The sequence below is a fragment of the Schistocerca serialis genome, chromosome 12 (genome assembly GCF_023864345.2).
Source record: "Schistocerca serialis cubense isolate TAMUIC-IGC-003099 chromosome 12, iqSchSeri2.2, whole genome shotgun sequence".
In the NCBI taxonomy this organism is placed as follows: Eukaryota; Metazoa; Arthropoda; class Insecta; order Orthoptera; family Acrididae; genus Schistocerca; species Schistocerca serialis.
In genome coordinates, this window is record NC_064649.1 from 116,147,921 (window position 1) to 116,172,612 (window position 24,692).

The 24,692-nt window shown below is 45.4% G+C and overlaps 1 protein-coding gene across 5 annotated transcripts in view; it reads right to left on the reverse strand.

Annotated features, from left to right (window-relative positions):
* Positions 1 to 24,692, reverse strand: part of LOC126427912 (uncharacterized) — an 88,312-nt gene that overhangs the window by 44,046 nt on the left and 19,574 nt on the right. For 3 of the 5 annotated variants that reach the window (XM_050089805.1, XM_050089806.1, XM_050089804.1), the window contains exons 5-6: positions 13,299 to 13,443; positions 2,431 to 2,814 (exon numbers count right to left, since the gene is read on the reverse strand). In XM_050089805.1, the coding sequence (XP_049945762.1) occupies positions 2,431 to 2,814; positions 13,299 to 13,443 (529 nt within the window). The remainder of the gene's footprint in view (positions 1 to 2,430; positions 2,815 to 13,298; positions 13,444 to 24,692) is intronic. The other 2 variants (XM_050089808.1, XM_050089807.1) reach the window with 1 other exon arrangement.

Below are 24,692 nucleotides of genomic sequence, written 5' to 3' on the forward strand. Positions count from 1 at the left end.
TGTGAGCTTCATTAAAGTTGTATGCTATAGCAAAATCTAACATGGAATGAATACAAAAGAGGTAAAATACGTGTGCAATAAAGAAGCAGCATGTGAATTTATTTTGTGGTGACTGGTGGGCACGGACTTGGCATCTTCGAGAACAGTGTGCTGTCTTCAGATAGAGCAACACAGTCCAGTCAAACAGTAAACAGAGTAAAGCAAAGGCAATCACAAAAACTTGTAGCCTATATAGTCCACCTCATTACAATGCCCGAACAACAGTAGCGGCATTACATTCCAAAATGTATTCCAGTCAGACCCGAAGGAGGTGGTCATCATGTGTGTGAGCTGTGCTTACTTTGGTGTGTTTCATTTTCCGAAGAATGTGTTGATCAAAAGCTAAATGTGTAATGGTCTTTTCATTTGCCTGCCTGCAACTCAATTTGTCATCTTTATGGTGAGTAGGAATCTATGTTTTTCCTTATACTGTTATTACACTCATCCTCATAAATAAAGGATAATGCTGATACATGGTGAAACAACGCAATGGTGGGCAGTTTGTGGGTTTAAATCACCTCGGGGTATGGCCATGCGGTGCATCTGACCTGCGGTCATCACACGGTGGCGTTGGCAGCAGTTCACATACGCAGAGGTGTGTTGGTGCATGCCAGAGTACGGTGCAGCGAGTAAGTGTGCAGACGTTTTCAGACATGGTAATGGTGACAGTGTTGAGAATGGCTCAAAGAACACATATTGATGACATTACGAGGGGTAGAATACTAGGGCGACTGGAGGCTGGTCAAACACAGCAAGTCGTAGCACGGGCCCTCTGTGTGCCACAAAGTATGATCTCAAGATTATGGCAATGATTCCAGCAGACAGGAAACGTGTCGAGGCGCTACAGTACGGGACGTCCACAGTGTTCAACACCACAAGAAGACTGATCTCTCACCATCAGTGCCTGCAGACGGCCACAGAGTGCTGCAGGTAGCCTTGCTTGGGACCTTACTGCAGCCACTGGAACAGTTGTCTCCAGACACACAGTCTACAGACGACTGAACAGACATGGTTTATTCGCCCGTCCGGAGACCTGCAAGGTGCATTCCATTGATCCCTTGTCACACGAGAGCCCGTAAAGCCTGGTATCAAGAACACAGTACATGGTCACTGGAACAGTGGTACCAGGGTATGTTCATGGACGAGTCCAAGTATAGTCTGAACAGTGATCCTCGCCGGGTTTTCATCTGGCGTGAACCAGGAACCAGATTCCAACCCCTTAATGTCCTTGAAAGGGACCCGTATGGAGGTCGTGGTTTGATGGTGTGGGGTGGTATTATGATTGGCGCATGTACACCCTTGCATGTCTTGGACAGAGGAACTGTAACAGGTCAGGTGTATCGGGACGTCATTTTGCACCAGTATGTCCGCCTTTTCAGGGGTGCAATGTGTCCCACCTTCCTCCTGATGGATAATAATGCACAGTCCCACTGAGCTGCCAGCGTAGAGGAGTACCCCTTGAAACAGAAGATATCAGGCGAATGAAGTGGCCTGCCTGTTCTCCAGACCTAAAACCAGTCGAGCACGTCTCGGATGCTCTCGGTCGACACATCACTGCATGTCTTCAAATTCCGACAGGCACTAGTGCAAGAATGGGAGGCTATATCCCAGCAGCTGCTCAACCACCTGATCCTGAGTATGCTAACCCGTTGTGCAGCCTGTGTACGTGTGGACGGTGATCATATACCATATTGATGTCGGGGTACATGCAGAGGAAACAGTGGCGTTCTGTAGCACATGTGTTCGGGACAGTTTTCTCAACTTATCACCAATACCGTAGACTTACAGATCCGTAACGTGTGTGCCTATATTGTTAGTGCCAGTATTGTGTAAGGCCACGTTGTGTGGCACCACATTCTGCTATTATCCTTAATTTATGAGCATGAGTGTATTTACAGTATCATCTGCTGCATGGCTGCTTTGCACTTCTCTCTGTTTTACACTTTTCTTCTCCTGGTGATGAATGTTCTTAATTGTAACAGTTACAATCTTTATTAAAGGTGTCACTGCATAAAATGATTTCAGTTCTGAACATGAAGCACAACTGACGAATTTTTACATAGATTTTCAACTTTTTGTCTCGCAGAAGCATAAAGCACGAGTCACGTTGCCCGCAAGCCGAGAGGGAGGCAGGCACAGCTCATTCCCCCCTCCCCGGAAAGTTTCCTCACCCTGTGGTCTACTCAGCAGTCCGTCTCGCTCCCTCCGTTCCCCACAACTCCCACTGGCAGTTGGAAAACTCACTGCAAATACACCGTACAGGAATAACGTGCGAGAGTGCCCCAGCAGAGTCACTCTTAACTCACCGCAAATCAGACAGAGGTAATTGCAGAAAAGGCAACCCACTAGAGAGAGCAGGGGAACCGCGAGACGACATGACTACGGCGTTACCGTGTGCCCGACCTCGTGGTGCCAGCTGCTGTGGGCGTGCTGGTGGTGGTCCACGTCGTCGGGCGGCGGGCTGCAGCGCCCCCCGGTGCCCCAGCAGCCGCAGTTGGCGCCGCCGTAGCAGGGCCGCCCGGCCCCGCTGCCGCCGCCCCACTCGGGCGGTGACTCGCCGCAGCGACAGCGCGGCACGGGCCAGCGCCCGGCCGCGGAAGCGCCCGCGGTGCAGGGCAGCAGCTCGGCGTCACTGCCGTCCGACGAGTCCGAGCTGTCTGCGACGGCGGACGCGACGGCGCCCGGCCGCTCCAGCAGGAGCTCCTCCAGCCGCTGCAGCTGGCTGAAGCACATCACCTCCGGATCCCCCACCGGTGTCTGCCTCAAGTCCAGCACCTGCCACACCCGAAAACAAAAATTAAAATACGGAACACCCGAGGGAAAAGGACCATTTTAAATCTGCACTACAGCGAGCTCTGGACACCGGACAAATAACAGAGCAAAATCCAGACAATCGAAAACTGCTATTTATTATATTTTCAAAACACGCTACATTTCACATTTTAAAATCCACTGCACACCAGACACATTAGTTGCCAGAAATAGACAATTTATTTACAAAACTACACTTAAACCAAACTAATTCGTATCACTTTGAAACTTCCTGGCTGATTAAAACTGTGTGCCGGATTGAGACTCAAACTCGGGATCTTTGGCTTTCTTTCAGTTAACTTTTGGGAAACATTTATCCAATTTTTCTGTTTCTGCTCTCCATTTATTATTTTCCTGATTTTCCAGATAGTCAAAGCATTAATATAGTGGAACATCCTCTAACGACAGACCACCAGATTTAAGAACCTCAGTGTTTGCTGTAACAGGTTCCTCAATCACCTCTTATTCCCTCCACTGCCTATATCTGCCTCATTTAGCTGCTCAAATGCCACATACCTGTGCAGATAGCCGAGTGTGTTAACCTGCCACTTAACAGCCGCGCAAAGGTGAGGCTGAATCAGATTGAATCTGCCTACATCTACTTCGTGGCTACTCTGCACATCACACTTTAGTGTCTAGCAGAGGGTTCAGTGTCAGTGTGCGAACCATTCAACGAAATATCAGCAATATAGGCTTTCGGAACCAAAGGCCCACTCGTGTACCCTTGTCGACTGTGCGACATAAGCCTTTATGCCTCACCTGGACCTGTCAACACTGACATTCGACTGTTGATAACTGGAAACATGTCGCCTGGTCAGAAGAGTCTCATATCAAATCTAGATGGACATGTACAGGTATGAAGACAACCTCACAAATCCATGGATCCTGTGTATCAGCAGGGGACTGTTCAAGCAGGTGGAGGCTCTGTAATGCTGTGGGGTGTGTGCAGTTGAAGCGATATGGGATCCCCGATATGTCTAGATATGACTGACAGATAATACGTACTTAAGTATTCTGTCTGATCACTTGCATCCATTCATGTCCATTGTGCATTAGGCACTTCCAGCAGGACAATGCGACACCCCACACGTCCAGAATTGCTACAGAGTGGCTGCAGGAACAGTCTTCTGACTTTAAACACTTCCGCTGGCCACCAAACTCCCCAGACATGAACATTATTGAGCAAATCTGGGATGCATGCAACAAGCTCTTCAGAAGAGACCTCCAACCCCTCATACTCTCATGGATTTATGGACAGCTATGGTGTTAATTCCCTTCAGCACTTCTTAAGACATTAGTCGGGTCCATGTCATGTCGTGTTGTCGTACTTCTGCAAGCTCGCGGGGGCCCTACACAATATTAGGCAGGTGTATCTGTTTCTTTGGGTCTTCAGTGTACAGTTCTCAACATCACAGGTGGATAATGGCTAAACTCATTGATGAACCCAGACCCTCTGAAACTTCAACACAGTTCTGTTTCGAACACAGGTTTTCATTCTGCAATCTACAGGATGGATGGGCAATGAATGAGTAACACTGCGCACGCGCGCATGTGCATGTGGGTCTTATTTGCATTGATTTTTGAACTTTATATATGTATTATTAATCTTATTATTTTCTTTACTACTACTTCTACTACTACTACTACTACTACTACTACTACTGCACATGTGATGCAATTCTTTCTTTATTTTTCTGTTCTGATTGTATGTTCTGTAAAACTACAAATGTATTCTATACATACTACGTTCAAAGAAATAAAGTGAAAGCAGACTGCCAAGACAACATTTCTACAAACTCCAGGAAATCTTTTTACATGTCACAAAAAAGATCTACCATATAGTAGTTCCATGGTTGAGAGAGCAACCATGAATTTGGTACAGAGTTCATAGCAAGACAAGAATTTAAACTTATAGTGGGTGGATTAACTAGACACCGTCCACGAGAGCCTCGGCAGAGCCTATGATGAATGTCCAGCGCAAGATGTTAAAATAATTATTGGAGACCTCAATGTACAGATTGGGAAAGAAGATCATTACTGTCCAGCAAAAGGTAAGCATAGCCTCCATGAATAAACAAACGATAATGGACACAGAGTTGTTCAGTTTGCACTATCACATAACATGGTTGTAGGCAGCACAATGTTCCCACACAAAAGGACCCATAAAGCAACATTGTTAGCACTGATCAGCATATCTACAGCCGAAATAATCACGTAATTATTGACGGCAGGCATACATACCTACAGAGGACTTAATGTAGAGTCAGACCACTACCTCGTAACTGCAAAACTAAGAGCTCTAATATCTAATGCTAGGCAAGTGCGAAAGGGAGATCTCAAAGAAAGTATGTGGCATCAAAGCTAAGTAATGAATAGCTTGCTGAAACGTACTCTGAGAAGGTTGTTTAGAATATTACACTATACACACCCTGTGTAAGTGATAGTCTGGATCAGGAATAGAGTGCTTGCAGGGACACAGTCACTAAGGCAGCAGAAGAAGTGCTAGGGAAAGAAGGAAAACAACCACGGAATTCCTGGTTTGATGAAGATTGTAAAATAATAAGACATGAAAAAAAAACTTGGCTTATAGGAAAATGCTTCAGAAATCTTTTACACATTTAGTGGTAAGAAGTTATTAAGATAAAAGGAGAGAAGAGAAGAAACTGCTTTGGAAGAAGAAAAGTGAGAGGGAAGAAAGCAGACTGAAGAATTGGAGACAATTGAAAAATCAAATGATGTCAGAAAATTCTATCAGAAAATTAATGGTGAAAGAAGAACACTTAAGCTGCATATTAATATATGTAAAAGGAAAAATGGGGAATTACTGACGATCAAGACGATAGAATATCTTAGTGAACTGTTGGATGCTCCAGAGCCCCCTATTGAAGAGATCCTAATCCACCCTGAAGAAGATTAGGAGGCCATAGTCACCCCCCTTCCTACCACCCCCCCCCCAACCCCCCCCCCCCCTCTCTCTCTCTCTCTCTCTCTCTCTCTCTCTCTCTCTCTCTCTCTCTCTCTCAAGGACAAGTAGACAACCAACTGAAGAACAAAGCATTAGGGACAGGTAACCTAATATAAAGACTATTGAAAGCTGGATAAGTTGAGTTAAATGGCAGAGCATACAAGCTTTTGCGCCGTATCTGGGAAAAGGAAGAGTTGCCAGATGAATGGAATGACAGTGTGTTTGATGCACAAGAAAGGAGATATACACTCCTGGAAATGGAAAAAAGAACACATTGACACCGGTGTGTCAGACCCACCATACTTGCTCCGGACACTGCGAGAGGGCTGTACAAGCAATGATCACACGCACGGCACAGCGGACACACCAGGAACCGCGGTGTTGGCCGTCGAATGGCGCTAGCTGCGCAGCATTTGTGCACCGCCGCCGTCAGTGTCAGCCAGTTTGCCGTGGCATACGGAGCTCCATCGCAGTCTTTAACACTGGTAGCATGCCGCGACAGCGTGGACGTGAACCGTATGTGCAGTTGACGGACTTTGAGCGAGGGCGTATAGTGGGCATGCGGGAGGCCGGGTGGATGTACCGCCGAATTGCTCAACACGTGGGGCGTGAGGTCTCCACAGTACATCGATGTTGTCGCCAGTGGTCGGCGGAAGGTGCACGTGCCCGTCGACCTGGGACCGGACCGCAGCGACGCACGGATGCACGCCAAGACCGTAGGATCCTACGCAGTGCCGTAGGGGACCGCACCGCCACTTCCCAGCAAATTAGGGACACTGTTGCTCCTGGGGTATCGGCGAGGACCATTCGCAACCGTCTCCATGAAGCTGGGCTACGGTCCCGCACACCGTTAGACCGTCTTCCGCTCACGCCCCAACATCGTGCAGCCCGCCTCCAGTGGTGTCGCGACAGGCGTGAATGGAGGGACGAATGGAGACGTGTCGTCTTCAGCGATGAGAGTCGCTTCTGCCTTGGTGCCAATGATGGTCGTATGCGTGTTTGGCGCCGTGCAGGTGAGCGCCACAATCAGGACTGCATACGACCGAGGCACACAGGGCCAACACCCGGCATCATGGTGTGGGGAGCGATCTCCTACACTGGCCGTACACCACTGGTGATCGTCGAGGGGACACTGAATAGTGCACGGTACATCCAAACCGTCATCGAACCCGTCGTTCTACCATTCCTAGACCGGCAAGGGAACTTGCTGTTCCAACAGGACAATGCACGTCCGCATGTATCCCGTGCCACCCAACGTGCTCTAGAAGGTGTAAGTCAACTACCCTGGCCAGCAAGATCTCCGGATCTGTCCCCCATTGAGCATGTTTGGGACTGGATGAAGCGTCGTCTCACGCGGTCTGCACGTCCGGCACGAACGCTGGTCCAACTGAGGCGCCAGGTGGAAATGGCATGGCAAGCCGTTCCACAGGACTACATCCAGCATCTCTACGATCGTCTCCATGGGAGAATAGCAGCCTGCATTGCTGCGAAAGGTGGATATACACTGTACTAGTGCCGACATTGTGCATGCTCTGTTGCCTGTGTCTATGTGCCTGTGGTTCTGTCAGTGTGATCATGTGATGTATCTGACCCCAGGAATGTGTCAATAAAGTTTCCCCTTCCTGGGACAATGAATTCACGGTGTTCTTATTTCAATTTCCAGGAGTGTATTTAAATGCAGCAAATACAGAGGCATAACACTCCTAAATATTGCATTTTAAGTATTGTCAAATATCGTGTTTGAAGTAGACTCTCACCCACAGCAGAAAACATTATTGGAAGTTATCAGTGTGGGTTCAGACCAGGAAAGTCAACTGTGAATCAGATATTTACTCTCCCACAAACAGTAGAAAAGACCATGTTTTTATTGATTTCAAATCTTCATACGGCACGATAAATTTGGCCTAACTTTATGAGGCAATACGGAAATTTTGAGTGCCTGAGGAGTTAGTGCATTTGACAGAAGTCACCCTAAGGCACCCCCTGTGTACTGTGTGAGTGCAGTATATACTATCACCCCAGTCTTCCACACAAACTGGGCTAAGACAAGGGGTGAGCTTTCCTGCCTACTCTTCAATTAGGCACTTGGAAAAAGTGGTGCAAGGATCAGGTATCCAGACAAGAGGTACTATCTACGATAAGTCCGTACAACTGATGGGATATGCAGATGATATGGACCGAATGAGAACATTTAGAGATCTACAAAGAGCCTTCTCAGCTCAAAAACTGAGGGAGGAGAAGATGGGTCAAGAAAATTAATGAAGAGAAGACAAAGTACATATACAGCGTGGTCCATTGATCGTGACCGGGCCAAATATCTCAGGAAATAAGCGTCAAACGAAAAAACTACAAAGAACGAAACTCGTCTAGCTTGAAGGGGGAAACCAGATGGCGCAATGGTTGGCCCGCTAGATGGCGCTGCCATAGGGTCAAATGGATATCAGCTGGATTTTATTAAATACGAACCCCCATTTTTTATTACCTATTCGTCTAGTACGTAAAGAAATATGAAAGTTTTAGTTGGACCACTTTTTTCACTTTCTGATATATGGCACTGTAATAGTCACAAACATATGGCTCACAGTTTTAGACGAACAGCTGGTAACAGGTAGGTTTTTTAAATTAAAATACAGAACATAGGCACGTTTGAACATTTTATTTCGGTTGTTCCAATGTGATAAATGTACCTTTGTGAACTTATTTCTGAGAACGCATGCTGTTACAGCGTGGTTACCTGTAAATACCACATTAATGCAATAAATGCTCAAAATGATGTCTGTCAACCTCAATGCATTTGGCAATACGTGTAACAACATACCTCTCCCCAAGGAGTAGTTTGCCTTCCATAGTGTTCGTACATGCATTGACAATGCACTGACACATGTTGTCAGGCGTTGTCGGTCGTTCATGATAGCTAATATACTTCAACTTTCCCCACAGAAAGAAATCCAGGGATGTCAGATCTGGTGAACGTGCGGGCCATAGTGTGGTGCTTCGACGACCAATCCACCTGTCATGAAATATGCTATTCAATACCACTTCAACCGCACGCATATTGGAAGTACATCCCCATTCTGTCATGCAGTGAAACATCTTGTAGTAACATCTGTAGAACATTACGTAGGAATTCAGCGTACATTGCACCATTTGGATTGCCATTGATAAAATGGGGGCCAATTCTCCTTCCTCCATAATGCCACACCATACATTAACCCGCCAACGTCGCTGATGCTCCACTTGTCGCAGCCATTGTGGATTTTCCATTGCGCAATAGTGCATATTATTCCGGTTTACGTTACCGCTGTTGGTGAATGACGCTTCGTCGCTAAATAGAACACGTGCAAAAAATCTGTCATCATCCCGTAATTTCTCTTGTGCCCTGTGGCAGAACTGTACACGACGTTCAAAGTCGTTGCCGTGCAATTCCTGGTGCATCGAAATATGGTACTGGTGCAATCGATGTTGATGTAACATTCTCAACACTGATGTTTTCGAGATTCCAGAGTCTCGCGAAATTTGTCTGCTACTGATGTGCGGATTAGCCACGACAGCAGCTAAAACACCTACTTGGGCATCATTATTTGTTGCAGGTCATGATTGACGTTTCACACATGGTTGAACACTTCCTGTTTCCTTAAATAATGCAACTACCCGGTGAATGGTCCGGACATTTGGATGATGTCATCCAGAATACCGAGCAGCATACATAGCACACGCCCGTTAGGCATTTTGATCACAACAGTCATACATCAACATGATATCGACCTTTTCCGCAATTCGTAAATGGTCCATTTTAACACGGGTAATGTAACACGAAGCAAATACGGTCTGCACTGGCGGAATGTGGCATGATACCACTTATACGTTTGTGACTATTATAGTGCCATCTATCACGAAGCGAAAAAAGTGGTCCAACTAAAACATTCATATTTCTTTACATACTACACTAATATGTAATAAAAAATGGGGGTTCCTATTTTTAAAAATGCGGCTGATATCCATTTGACCTATGGCAGCACCACCTAGCGGGCCAATCATAGCGCAATCTAAATTCCCCCTTCAAGCGAGACAAGTTTCGTTCTTTGTAGTTTTTTCGTATGATGCTTATTTTGTGAGATATTTGGCCCGGTCACAATCAAGGGATCACCCTGTATAATGGAACAAATCAACCTTTACAGCACACAGTAACCCATAACACAACGACTTTCGCACGAGTGGAATGTTTCACTTATCTGGGCGCAAAGATAGAAACAAATGGTGGCACTGACTGAAATTATGGCCTGCATAGTGCTTTTAATTGATGTTATTTTGGAGTGCTGTGACTTTTTAAACCCAAGCTTCTATCACGAGTGACTAAGTGCCGACTCTATAACACTCTGATATGCCCAGTACTTATGTATGGTCCAGAAACATGGACAGCTACAGAGCAGGGTGAAAGTAGACTGAGATCACAAAAGAAATACACTGAGTAGAATCTTTGGACCTGTGTATGAAAATGGGAGTTGGCGGAGGCGAAGGAATGCCGAGCTTTGTGACTGCTGTAAGGAGGATGATGTGGTCAAGTTCATAAAGTTGTGTAGATTGAGATGGGTTGGACAAGTAATACAACTTGATGAGAGAGATCCTGCAAGGAAAGCCTGCTGCACTGAACCTGCAGCAACAAGAGCAAGAGGACGATCAAGGTTGGAGAAGACATTGCACGAGTTGGTTGACATAACTGGAGGTCTACCGTGAAATCCATAGAGAAATGGTGGAACATTGTCAAAGAGGCTAAGTACCATCTTGGGATGTAGTGCCAATGAAGAAGAGAAAGATATAACAGTTCCATGTGTAAGCAGTTAAAAAAAAATTCTTAATTCAGATATGAGCCCAGGACTTTTGGTACAACAACCTAACGCTCTACCAACTTACCCACAGCAGCAACGTGCACATCTTCAAAAACACACGTTTCCTGTGTTCTGGTAATTCTGGTGTTACTTTTATTAATGTTTGCATCCATTCTGCTGGACGACAGCACACAGAACGCACTAGATTGGAATTTTGGTTGATACTTTATAGACATACAACATTTGGTACAGATCTGAGTGGCATCTGGCAGTTTGGATGTAAGTCATCTGTCTGCAGGTGCCGCAGTGACGTTATGGCATTCTCAAACTGACGTGAGTTTAGGCTTGCCGCCATTGACACCAGTCCCGTGGGAGCTGGTCAATTGTAACAAACAGAAGATTGAGCTGTTGGGACATTTTACGGCATCTGCCCCGTGCAAGTCAGTGGTTCGTTCCATTACATTTTTGGTGGTTGCTGATGCCAGTGTTGAAAACTTTTTTTGGAGGGATGCATTTCAGGCATCTGGATTTTCTGTCACCGATACAGTTTACCTTGTGTCCGATCAGGCACCGTATTCTCAGTTGGAAATACTGTGTGAGGAGTTGTCAGACTTGTTTTCAGAAGGTATAGGGTGTGCTATGAATTGTTTTTGATCATACTTCTTTAAAGTCCAAAGCTCGGCCTCATTTTTATGTGCGCATCCTATTTCTGTCACCCTGAGAGGTCAAGTGAAAGCAGAATTGGACATATTTCAATCTCTAAGGTGATGCAACCTGTTATGGCACACGTATGGTAATCTCCGCTGGTTGTAGTTCAGAAGCCGTCTGAGAAACTCTGCCTCTGCGGCGACTTCAGTTCTACTGGCAACACGCAGTCGATCGTGGATACATAGCCTCTCAGGAAAATATCTAGTGGCCAGTACTTTTCTAAAATTTATTTGTCTGAAATATGTCTGCAGATTCCCATGGATGAAGAGTCTTGGCAAGTTCTGATTTTGAATACCTCTTTTGGTCTCAATATTTGCACCCGTATTGCTTTACAGCAATTTTAAGAGCAATTGACTATGCCTGTCCTGGGTTGCCTTAATTATCTGGATGATATTGTAATCATGACTAATCACTTGAAAAATTTGTGCACTGTTTTCTGTCTCTCGTCCGCAGGTTTACTGTAAAACCTCGCAAAATCTCAGTTTTTTCAACCCTCTATTGTTTATTTATCTGGGGTTAAAGATCTCATGAGAAGGTTTCACCCTCTGCCAGACCACATTTCTGTTACGTCCACGCCCCACCTCTCATCCACAAAGGAGCTTCAGGCCCTCCTGCAGAAGATAACCTTATACCATAAATTACTGCCGGGATGGCAACAGTGACCTTCCCATTGCACAACTTGTTGCACAAGAATGTACCACTTTGCTGGAGTCCGGGTTGCGAATTTTCTTTTCAGATGTTGAATTTCAAACTATTCTTGGCCCCTTGTTTAGCTATGTTCCCTCTGGACCAGCACAGAGTTTTGCCTCACACTATAGCCTCGGTGCAGTCATAGTGCACAGACTTGTTGAAAGCTTTGAACAAACTATTGCTTCCACTTCAATCTCTCACTCCAGCCCAGCAATGTTACTCTGAGGTGGAAAAAGAGGATCTTGCCATAGTCTATGCTTAACAGAAATTTCATGTTTTTTATACGGCTCCAAGTTTCACCTTATTACTGCCCATAAACTGCTGGTTTCCTTGTTTAACCCTGACATTCCTTGCTTTACAAAGCAGCACACCATCTACAAAGCTGGGCACTGTTGTTGTCTCACTACAATTATGAAATCCATTTTCGATCTATGTTTAAACATGCCAATGCGGACACCTTGTCCCGCCTTCCTATGGGTCCCGATCCTGACTTCGATCACAAAGAAACGCTTTGCTTGCATCTCTATATTGAAATGCAGGCAGCAGTCGAGGGTTCCTCAGTTATGAGATCGTGCACAGCAGCTGCTGTCGGTGCCGATCTGATTAAGCAACGGACAAAAATAATAAGTAATGAATATGACTAAATTACTTTTTTACAACAATCTTCATTTTAAATTCAACCTGTGCTTGAAATCTGTTCCCAGTGGGACAACTATTTATGTGAGCATAAAAAACATCTCAATTTGCAAAGTTTGTAATAATTTTTTTGTATTTTGGTATGAATAAAAGTCTGATGCTGACAGAAGTAGTTGTATTGCTGTAACGGCTACAGTCGGTACCGGCAGCTTCCTCGGCCCAGGCAGCCTGTCAACTTCAGAGAGCAGGTGTCAACATACTCATAAATAAAAGCAGACTTAATAGTTAAAATTTTTAAAAATTACAGAAATGTTAAGTTTGAAAAAATTGAAATTTATTGATATATTCTAGTAATATTGTCTCTGAGCAGAGTATGGAAAACTAAATTCAGTTGTGACAGTAACGAGTGAATATCGGCGCAAAGCAATGCACTGCCTTCAGACTTCTCAGAAATAGCTAATCCTGTCTGCCATCGTGCCAACAGTCTCCTCAAACTGACTGATTAATACTTCCCATTTCACTGACACAAAAACCTTCCAAACATTCACATCAAGTTAAACACACTTCAAGAAACCTCAATAGGTGTGACAGACAAAACAAAGTTGCACAAAGTAAGCACAAACCTCCAAGCTCTTGAAGCCAAACCGGCAGGAGAGGCTGATGTACGGGAGCGAGTCGACGATGCCGGGACACTGTGTGATGCGGAGTACCTTCAAGTGAGCGCACTTGCTCAGTGCCATCAGTGAGTGTGAATAGAACCATGGGCACCTGTACCAAGCACAAACACAAACCAGTCACAAACTAAATGTGCACATGCAGACGCTGCTGATTCCCATTTCTGACATTGTACTGCTGCTACTACTACTACTACTACTACTACTATTACGAAACACACACACACACACACACACACACACACACACTCACTCACTCACTCACTCACTCACTCTCTCTAGAGGGAAACATTCCACGTGGGAAAAATATATCTAAAAACAAAGATGATGAGACTTACCAAACAAAAGCGCTGGCAGGTCGATAGACACACAAACAAACACAAACATACACACAAAATTCAAGCTTTCACAACCAACGGTTGCTACATAGGGAAAGGGGGAAGGAGAGGGAAAGACGAAAGGATGTGGGTTTTAAGGGAGAGGGTAAGGAGTCATTCCAATCCCGGGAGCGGAAAGACTTACCTTAGGGGGAAAAAAGGACAGGTATACACTCGCGCACGCACGCACACACACACACACACACACACACACACACACACACACACACACACACATCCATCCGCACATACACAGACACAAGCAGACATTTGTAAAGGTAAAGATTTTGGGCAGAGATGTCAGTCGAGGCGGAAGTACAGAGGCAAAGATGTTGTTGAAAGACAGGTGAGGTATGAGCGGCGGCAACTTGAAATCAGAAATTAGCGGAGGTTGAGGCCTGGCGGATAATCTGAACCATTACACCAACAACCTGAAAACAGCTTTCACATCCCGCAACTACCCTCCCGACCTGGTACAGAAGCAAATAACCAGAGCCACTTCCTCATCCCCTCAAACCCAGAACCTCCCTCAGAAGAACCACAAAAGGGCCCCACTTGTGACAGGATACTTTCCGGGACTGGATCAGACTCTGAATGTGGCTCTCCAGCAGGGATACGAATTCCTCAAATCTTGCCCTGAAATGAGATCCATCCTTCATGAAATCCTCCCCACTCCACCAAGAGTGTCTTTCCGCCGTCCACCTAACCTTCGTAACCTCTTAGTTCATCCCTATGAAATCCCCAAACCACCTTCCTTACCCTCTGGCTCCTACCCTTGTAACCACCCCCGGTGTAAAACCTGTCCAATGCACCCTCCCACCACCACCTACTTCAGTCCTGTAACCCGGAAGGTGTACACGATCAAAGGCAGAGCCACGTGTGAAAGCACCCACGTGATTTACCAACTAACCTGCCTACACTGTGAAGCTTTCTATGTGGGAATGACCAGCAACAAACTGTCCATTCGCATGAATGGACACAAGCAGACAGTGTTTGTTGGTAATGAGGATCACCCTGTGGCTAAACATGCCTTGGTGCACGGCCAGCACATCTTGGCACAGTGTTACACCGTCGGGGTTATCTGGATACTTCCCACAACACCAACCTGTCAGAACTCCGGAGATGGGAACTTGCCCTTCAGTATATCCTCTCTTCTCGTTATCCGCCAGGCCTCAACCTCTGCTAATTTCTGATTTCAAGTTGCCGCCGCTCATACCTCACCTGTCTTTCAACAACATCTTTGCCTCTGTACTTCTGCCTCGACTGACATCTCTGCCCAAACTCTTTGCCTTTACAAATGTCTGCTTGTGTCTGTGTATGTGCGGATGGATATGTGTGTGTGTGCGCGCGAGTGGCTTTTTTCCCCCTAAGGTAAGTCTTTCCGCTCCCGGGATTGGAATGACTCCTTACCCTCTCCCTTAAAACCCACATCCTTTCGTCTTTCCCTCTCCTTCCCTCTTTCCTGACAAAGCAACCGTTGGTTGCGAAAGCTAGAATTTTGTGTGTATGTTTGTGTGTATCAACCTGCCAGCACTTTTGTTTGGTAAGTCTCATCATCTTTGTTTTTAAGATATATACACACACAGGGTGATTCAAAAAGAATACCACAACTTTAAAAATGTGTATTTAATGAAAGAAACATAATATAACGTTCTGTTATACATCATTACAAAGAGTATTTAAAAAGGTTTTTTTCACTCAAAAACAAGTTCAGAGATGTTCAATATGGCCCCCTCCAGACACACGAGCAATATCAACCCGATACTCCAACTCGTTCCACACTCTCTGTAGCATATCAGGCGTAACAGTTTGGATAGCTGCTGTTATTTCTTGTTTCAAATCATCAATGGTGGCTGGGAGAGGTGGCCGAAACACCATATCCTTAACATACCCCCATAAGAAAAAATCCCAGGGGGTAAGATCAGGGCTTCTTGGAGGCCAGTGATGAAGTGCTCTGTCACGGGCTGCCTGGCGGCCGATCCATCGCCTCGGGTAGTTGACGTTCAGGTAGTTACGGACAGATAAGTGCCAATGTGGTGGCGCTCCATCCTGCTGAAATATGAATTGTTGTGCTTCTTGTTCGAGCTGAGGGAACAGCCAATTCTCTAACATCTCCAGATACTGTAGTCCAGTTACAGTAGCACCTTCGAAGAAAAAGGGACCAAAAACATTATTGGCTGAAATGGCGAACAAATGTACAATTAAATGAAACTTTATAGCTCCCTTAATTCGCCGACAGATGGTGCTTAGCTCTGCCTTTCGTCGTTGCAGAGTTTTAAATTCCTAAAGTTGTGGTATTCTTTTTGAATCACCCTGTATATACACACACACACACACACACACACACACACACACACACACACACACAGCATTGTCAAGAAACCGTATTACATTCAACAGACTGTGCCTGCATACCAGTATAAAAAATTCTGAAAATGTAAAATCTGCACATGTGTATGACTTATTTACAAGCAGTAATCATTTGTCTCATTGTGCCTTGCTAGTCATTAAATGATTTTGTAAGGTACAGTATGTTACTATGAGATTTAGTGAACTACACACACCACCGTCTTATTTTATCATATTATCCAAATATTTTATGTGCTCATGGGCTCTAGTGTAAGCACTAGAACACAAAAATAACAAGAGACATAAAAGTGCTAGTCAGAAATTCCTAACTCTCATTAATGTAATAATAAGATAATGTAAATGTGATGCAATGATACACTATGTATTTCAAAACAAAATATTTATAGTTGAACAATTTTCTACTATTTTTATGGACCACTGATTATGCCCAACACAAACAGGCAAAGTGTTTGGTTAAAAACAATAATCAATTGCAAAAGGCAGAAAAAATTTATTCTTATATAAGAGATAAACATAACTGAAGAATACATTGTGAAGTAGATTCAGCAAATATTAACTCCTTTGCTTTATTTGCCCATCTACTGCTCAACAAAAGTTATATTTGGCAAGCGTAAAATTAAAGTGATACAATTCTTACTCACATAGCACCTTCTGGAAGAAACATTTCAGTACCACTCAGATACACAAAAGTACTAAAAACTAACCCAGCTATCCGATTTAATAGTTCCTTGAAACTTCCTGGCAGATTAAAACTGTGTGCTGGACCGAGAATCAAACTCGGGATACTGACAGAAGTAAAGCTGTGAGGACAGGGCGTGAGTCGTGCTTGGGTAGCTCAGATGGTAGAGCACTTGCCCACGAAAGGCAAAGGTCCCAAGTTCGAGTCTCGGTCCGGCACATAGTTTTAATCTGCCAGGAAGTTTCATATCAGCGCACACTCCGCTGCAGAGTGAGAATCTCATTCTGGTAATAGTTCCTTCTTTGGGGACGAAATGGTTCAAATGGCTCTGAGCATTATGGGACTTAACTTCTGATGTCACCTAAGGACATCACACACATCCATGCCCGAGGCAGGATTCGAACCTGAGACCGTAGCAGTCGCGCGATTCCAGACTAGCGCCTAGAACTGCTCGGCCACTCCAGGCGGCTCTTTGGGGACTACAGAGGGATATGTCGTGGAGGTTAAAACAGAAGCACAGGTCTCTCTGACACCACGCAAGAACCATCCACACTCAGGCTCATTGCACACTAGTTAGCAACGGTCACGTGTGCTCGCAGCAAGATCACAGCACCGAAACATTTTGGTGTGCAGGTAGCCACACTGGGCAATATTTGTGTAGCATTACTACATTGGAAGCCGACTGGTATAAATGTAGGCACGAGAAAGTAGGCAATGTTTTCCTGTTTCATTTACGAATACAGTAAGAAATGCAACAGCAGTTTTCGTTACGGCGTAAAGTAAAGTGCTGGCATGCCAGTCAGGAACAATACTATAGAGAGGGCTGTGAGAAGAGGTCAGCTTTGCTAGCTGACTAACTCCTCTCCAGGATGACAACACGACAGCAGTGGTCCCTGTGTGAAGAGAACATAAGCGCCGCACACAACCGGTCGCGGCCCTGTCGAAGAGCAGCCTCTGGATTACGCACTTGTATAGCAGCAACTTAGGATTGTTTATACTGAAGAGATTTCTTATTTCGCATGTCACCCTTTGCTTGTGACAGATCTGTGTAACACAAAGATAAGTATTATAATTATCTTATCATACTAAAAACTCATTTATACGATTTGTTTGAATGTTGTCTAGCGATAGGTCGAGACAAAGCTGTGGCCGAGGGATTCACCGTGGAGGTGTACGGGGTGGATCCAGAGGACACATGGAAGTGGAAGCAACTGCGGTTCAGAGAGGATAGACCAGATGTGGATCGCAGTTGTCATCCTCAATCAGGGCTGCAGTTATGGGAAATGGATTACCATGTTTGGAAGCAGGAGATGGTAGTTTGGATGCTTAGGGGAGCTGCGAATATGGGTAGCATAATTGTTGCAGCCTGACCCCCGGCCTCCAAGAGTAAGCTGTTCACAAAGCTGGTTCGAAAAGCTCCTGTCACAAGTCAAGCCACGAAGTGGTATCAGGTACAGTATCCACAATGCCGAGAGTGATGCCAAACCGTATGCCGGACTCCCATAATTGAGGCTTTGTAAAGGTGCAGAAGAATAGTGTGATTTAGGTGCACCCAGCACTTTCACTTAAGCTGGTGAGGATGGGAAATCCACGTCAATCGAAAATCAAAGACCAGTCCTTCCGAGCGATACGTCTCCACCACATTGAGTAACTGGTCGTCGAGGTAAAGTTCTGGTTGTGGGTGAAGGGTACAATGTTGACAGAAGTGCATGACATGAGGCTTTGTGGCAGAAAATCAAAAGCCATGGGGTGAGGGCCCACACCCGTGCCTTCTGTATGGCACCTTGCAATTTATGTTCAGTGCCACCCATGCTAGAGGAGCAACAGTAGAGGCAAAAGTCATCGGCATACAAGGAGGGTGGTAAAGAGGACCCCACAGCTGCTGCTAGACCATTGATGGCTACTAAAAAGAGAGGGATACAAGTACAGACACATGTGGGACCCCATTCTCTTGGATGGGAGGGTGTGCTGTAAGAAGCACCAACTCAAACCCATAAAGTATGGTGCAACAGGAGGCTCTGGATGAAAATCTAGAGCGGACCTCTGAAACATCCTTGCTACCTTACGGTAGCAAGGATGTGGTGTCATTTTGTGGTGTCATATGCCTTTTGTAGGTCGAAGAAGACTGCTATAAGATGTTGGAATCAGGCAAAAGTTGTTTGAATGGCAGATTCCAGCTAAACCAGATTATCAGTAGTGGAACAGCCTTGGCAAAAGTCACCCAGGGAAGGAGTCAGAACACCCTGAGACGCAAGCAGCCAACACAGCCATTGGCTCACTGTGGTTTCAGGTGACTTACAGGTAACATTAGTGAGATTTACTGGGTGATAACTGTCCATCTCTACATGGTGCTTACCCGGTTCAGTAATGGGACAATGATGCTTTCTTACCATTGCAATGGGAACTCGCCCTCACTCCAGATGTGGTTAAAGTGTCAAGGATACGACACTGTGAATCTGCCAGTATGTGCTTGGTCATTTGGTTGTGGATGCGGTCTGGACCTGGAGCCATATCAGGGCAGTGGGCAAAGACACTCACGAATTCCCACTCACTGTGTGGGGCACTAGTGGCTCCACGTGGCACGTAATAAAAGATAATTGCTTTCACTCCAACTGCTGCTGGAGGCTGATAGTCTTCAGATGTTGAGGCTCGAGCACAGAACAGAGCGAAATGTTCAGCGATGGCAACTGGGTCAGTGTAGACTGTGCCATTCGAGGCTTTATCAGGAACACCTGTAGGTGTCTGGTATCCACTGATGTCTGATCTTAGCCCAAACCTGCATAGAAGAGGTTTGTGGCACCATTCCCAGCATTCTCACTTCTGTCTTTTTTTAGGTGGCAGCCCTGGGCACAGAGCTGCTTAAAGGCAATGAGGTGCTCCACTGATGGGTCCACTAATGGTGTTGGAGAGACTGCCTACAATCTCAAAGGGCCTCCGTGATTTCTGCAGACCACCAATGTACTGTCCTCCGTCAGGGTGGGCCCAAGGAACAGGGGATCACAAAATCAGTTGTTGAATAGAGGGAAAAGCATCCCTGTCAGCAATGTAGGGAGGCCATCTGGGCAAGCATCCAGGGCAGTGACAATGACAAAAGGGACAGGATAATTGGGAAGTAGTCACTACCAAACAGGTAATCGTGAACCCTCTAGTTAATGAATGGGGGAAGACAAGGGGGGCAAATGGAAAGGTCTATGGCCGAGAAGGTTCTATGTGCCACACTGAAATGTGTGGGGGGTACCAATATTCCAGAGGCAAAGGTCAAGTTCTGCCAGTAAATTTTCAAGGTCCTTACCACAGCCAGTCACTAAAGTTCCACACCACAAAGAGTTACGTGCACTGACATCAGCCAAGATTAGGAAAGGTGGGGGAGCTGAGAAACCAATACAACCGTATGTTCCGAGACACTTCACCATCAGGAGGAAGGTAAACATTGCAGATGGTAATATTCTGAAATTCCCTTACCCGAACGGCCACAGCCTCCAAAGGAGTATTAAGAGACACAAGTTCACTATATATTATCTGGAACGTATCTGCACACTTCCAGATACCCTGTCATAGGTAGCACAATTTTTATAATACCCCCAGTATCCATGAAGAACTGGAGTCTGCATTGCTGGGAAACAAGTCTCCTGAAGGGCAATGCAGAAGGTAGATGATGTGCTTGAAAGATGTCATAGATCAGCCACATGGTGAAAAAACTGTCACAATCCCATTGGGGTATAATGTTGTCAATGTACAGTGAAGTCATGAAGGGATCAAGGGGGCACATTATGCCTTAGGATCACCTGTTGCCACTGGCTGACAGGTTATGGCGTCAATATATGTAAGTTCCGGTTTCAGTCATGTGGTGTCACCAGAATTTACACCTCGGCTCCTCTTTGGAGGACTTTTTCTTGTCTTTCCTTTCCTTACAGAATTTTTACGATTGCCTGAGTTTCTCTGCATCAGTTTCAGGTAAAGACTAGCAGTCCTTGGCTCCTTTAGCGAGTGACTGGTGCCTAGTTATAGGCAAGTGTCCTGAGGGGCCCCTGACTGGCAACTGGAGGGTGATCTGTCTGTGACAGGGAAGTAGGGACCAACATCAGTGGTGAGTGGGAAGCCACTGATCCCAAAATGGATGTGGGGGAAGCAGCAAGAGGGGAGCCCCCAATTATCACGGGGGCAGGCACGGTTGAGCGACCCTAAGGGTCCATTTTAGGAAGTGTAACGGGTGGGAGTACCGTCGCTGAAGTGGGCGAAGTCATTATAGCTGTAGCCCACGGCATTAGTTGACATATAGGGTGCAGCGGCTCTTACTTTTACTTGGCTTCTTGATAACTGAGTTTGTCCGGAGTCTTGTATTCTCGAATTTTCTATTCTCTCTGGAAAAACAAGTGCAATCGGGTGAGCAATGAGAAGGGTGCTTTCGACTGCATCGGTACACCATCTTCTTCACCTTTTCAGGTAATTAATCACCCTCAAAGGCCACAGAAGCCTCTGGTAGCAACCGTACTGTCCGCTGGCCCCCTAAGTACACAACAGACAAACTGTACACCAGATCACTCCAAGCTGGCATGTAGTTTCTCATCAGATTGTACGAGCAAATCTCTGTGGAAAATGATGCCCTGAACTAAATTTAGATTGTTGTGGGGAGTGAGGGTCACTAGAGTGTTACCCAGCTTGTTACAAGCAAGCAATACCTGCGACTAGGAAAGGGATGTCATTTTAAACAGAACTGACCTGACCCACTTTTCTTTTTAGAGATGGCTGTCACTTCCCCAAACTTGCCTTCTAAGTTCTCCACATAGAAAAAGGGCTTTGTGGCCAAGAACTCACCATCACTCCTCGTCCAAACCAAGTATTGCATGGAGTGTTGCTCTACTTGCTGCTCAGCCCGGCATTCGTCCCACGGCAGAGCCAGGGAATGGAACATTTTAGAGTCTTATCTCTCTGCATTGAAAGAGGACTGTCCTTTCATAGAGACTGCTGGGGTCGTATGGCCACCAGTGGGAGGTAACTTCATCCACTCCATTTGCGGCTGATTGTCCACGGTACCACCCACTCCGAATGAGTGCTCTTCCCGTGGGCGCCACCCAGCTTCAGCAATGGCTACCTGGCCAGTAATCCACTGCTGGAAGTCCCCATGGCCCAGTCACGATGAGCACATACTCCTCTGTATGCATGAGGAGTTTTCGGCTCAGACACCAACAGTGCGATCCCTGCATGGTCAGGAGGCTACCACCATGCTAATACATCCCCTATGGGATGGCTACTGTGCTGTGTTTTGGGTGTGTTTCTGTATTAAAGGCAAGGGTGCATAAATGGAAAGGCACAAAGGTGGAGAACACACCTCACTGGGCAACTTTCCCTGCACAATCCGCACTTCTGGAGAATTTTGAAAACTCAACAATGAGGACTGTGTTTATTTAACGAGATGCTGTAGAATAAGTTGCAAGAGGAAACTTGAGGCCAATCATAAAGCAGGTCCAAGCAGGGTCATCACCAAGAAAACCATTCAATACAGAGGCAGAGGGAGAAAGGGATAGTGGAAGTATAAGCATGCAGCATGGAAAGGAAGTAATGCTTCAAAATCTGGGACCCCATGGTAGCCAAGCACATGCAAAAGCTTTGTGAACCCCCTAGGGAGTTGGTGAACGGACTAATGTCGGTGTGGGAGAAACAGCGTGCTGTAATCGAGTATCGAACTCGAAGAGTTCATCCGCATATGGAGTGCGACAATGCCAGACCACATGGCTACTGTGACATCTGGATCACTCGCAACACCTCAGGTTCACTGACATTGATCATCCTCCTGACAATCCTGACTTGGCCCCATCCAATTTTCATCTGTTCCCAAGTCTTTAAGAATGGCTTCAAGGACTTCACTTTGACAGTGATGAGGCAAGCAAGCAGAAGCAATGTTATAGTTCCATCGACAAAGTGAAACATTCTACAGTGATGATACCAATGAACTAGTCTCTCATTCAGAGAAATATGTTCGTCATCAGGGTGATTATATTGCAAAGTAAATATGTACACATGAAGAATAAAGATGTAAAATGTTAGTAACATCTGTTTCATTTACCGCGTTGTAAGAGTTTTCACATTAAAAAATTCGGAAGCATTACTTTTCAGCACACCCTCGTACATTTCACGTAAGAACCACAAAGATAAAAGAAATTAGGGCACATAGGGAGGCATACAGACAGTCCTTTTTCCCTCACTATTTGCAAGTGGAACAGGAAAGGAAATGACCACTATGTTACAAAGTACCCTCCATCACACACCACATGGTGGCTTGTGGAGTATGAATGTAAATGCAGGGATGCATGGCAAATGTGTGCACTTCACAATAGAATCTCTCAACATTTACGCCAACAACCTCTCCCAGGCTTTCCTCACCCACAATTACCCCACCCTCTGACAAATACAGTTCCAACTTCCCAAGCAGAAAGACAACCCCCCCCCCCCCCCCCACCACCACCACCACCACCACCACCACCACCACCATTGTCACCCTGGAATGCCTCAAACTTCACTCTACCCAGGCAATGAGTTTCTTGAGTCAATCACTGAAAAGAGATACTATGTGGCTGACAGCCTCCCCATACCAATCCCGTATCTGTCATCTCAAATGCTGGAGGTGGGAACTCGCATTCTGTCAGAGCCTCACACCCATACATCCTCCTGGACCTAATCTCTATTAACACAGCTCCCACTCTTTTCTGTTATACTTTTTATTCAGCTATGTATTTATTACTAATATGCCACCTCCTTACTCCTTCCGCACTAACCTTCACTACCATCGATCGTATTAAAGGAGAATCCTCCTAATCCCAGCGTCCAAGTGACCTAGTCCACAATTCCAAGAAAGGAACTACTAAGGGGCCTATACGAGCACCAGTTTATCGGCAGACCAACTGACTAACCAATTTCATTTCTCGGCTACAAATGTCATGACCGACAGCAGTCCGTGACTAAAGCACTGACCTGTTCCTATAACTAGTTGCGAAGTGTTTTACGTTCATTGAGGTTATCTTGTACGAGATGCCACTCGGCATTACTCTGACACAAAGAGTGGGACTTTCCATGACTGTTTAAGACTTAACATGGCCAAAAAAAGCCAAGAGAAAGCTGTGGACTGAGAAATGGCTAATGCAAAGGAAGAAATTTACCCAGACTCTTACTTAAGGAGCTGAAAACTGAAGAGTTTCAGAATTATTTAACAGATGACAAAACTGCTTTTTGGAGCTGCTGTTTGTCATCAAACCACATGTGGTAAAATAGAATTGTCTTGAGAGAAGCTGTACGCTGAAAGGAGAGGTTGTTAGCTGTATTACCATTCCTAGCACTGGCAGAAGTTCCAAGGACTTCAAATTCAGTGCAGTTGTATCCCCACAATTACTATCTAAAATGATTCTAGAAACCCACATTGTGATGTATAGTTGTGTGATGAACTACATCACAGTAAAGCAAAACAAATAAAACACAATGTTGATGCAAATCTCATGTACTTATAATGTAAGCAGCATGAAAGATGTCACCTACAAGTCTAAGGAACTAATTTAAAATTAGAAGCAGAAAGGCTACAAATGCTGGTGGTGCAAATCATGTAATAAATAGACCAACACATACATAAAAATGAAGCATTTAGCAGCTTTTAGCATTGTGAAAGTAGTCCTACTCTTTGGTCTTTATAGCTGAAGACTTGGTGATGGGCTGGATTTTTTTAACACTTCTAACAAAGAAGCAAATGTGTTTTTACCAACAGCTCACCGGCTGTCCATATTTACTCTGTCTTTCAGTTTTCAGATTTCATTTCCGATAAGAATCGGAAAAGAAACCCACAAACTGAAAAACAGATAGACGGGTGCTCTTACCAAACCGACCATCCAATGAGAAACATCAGTCAGTCTGTTGGCTAACATGCCTACATAC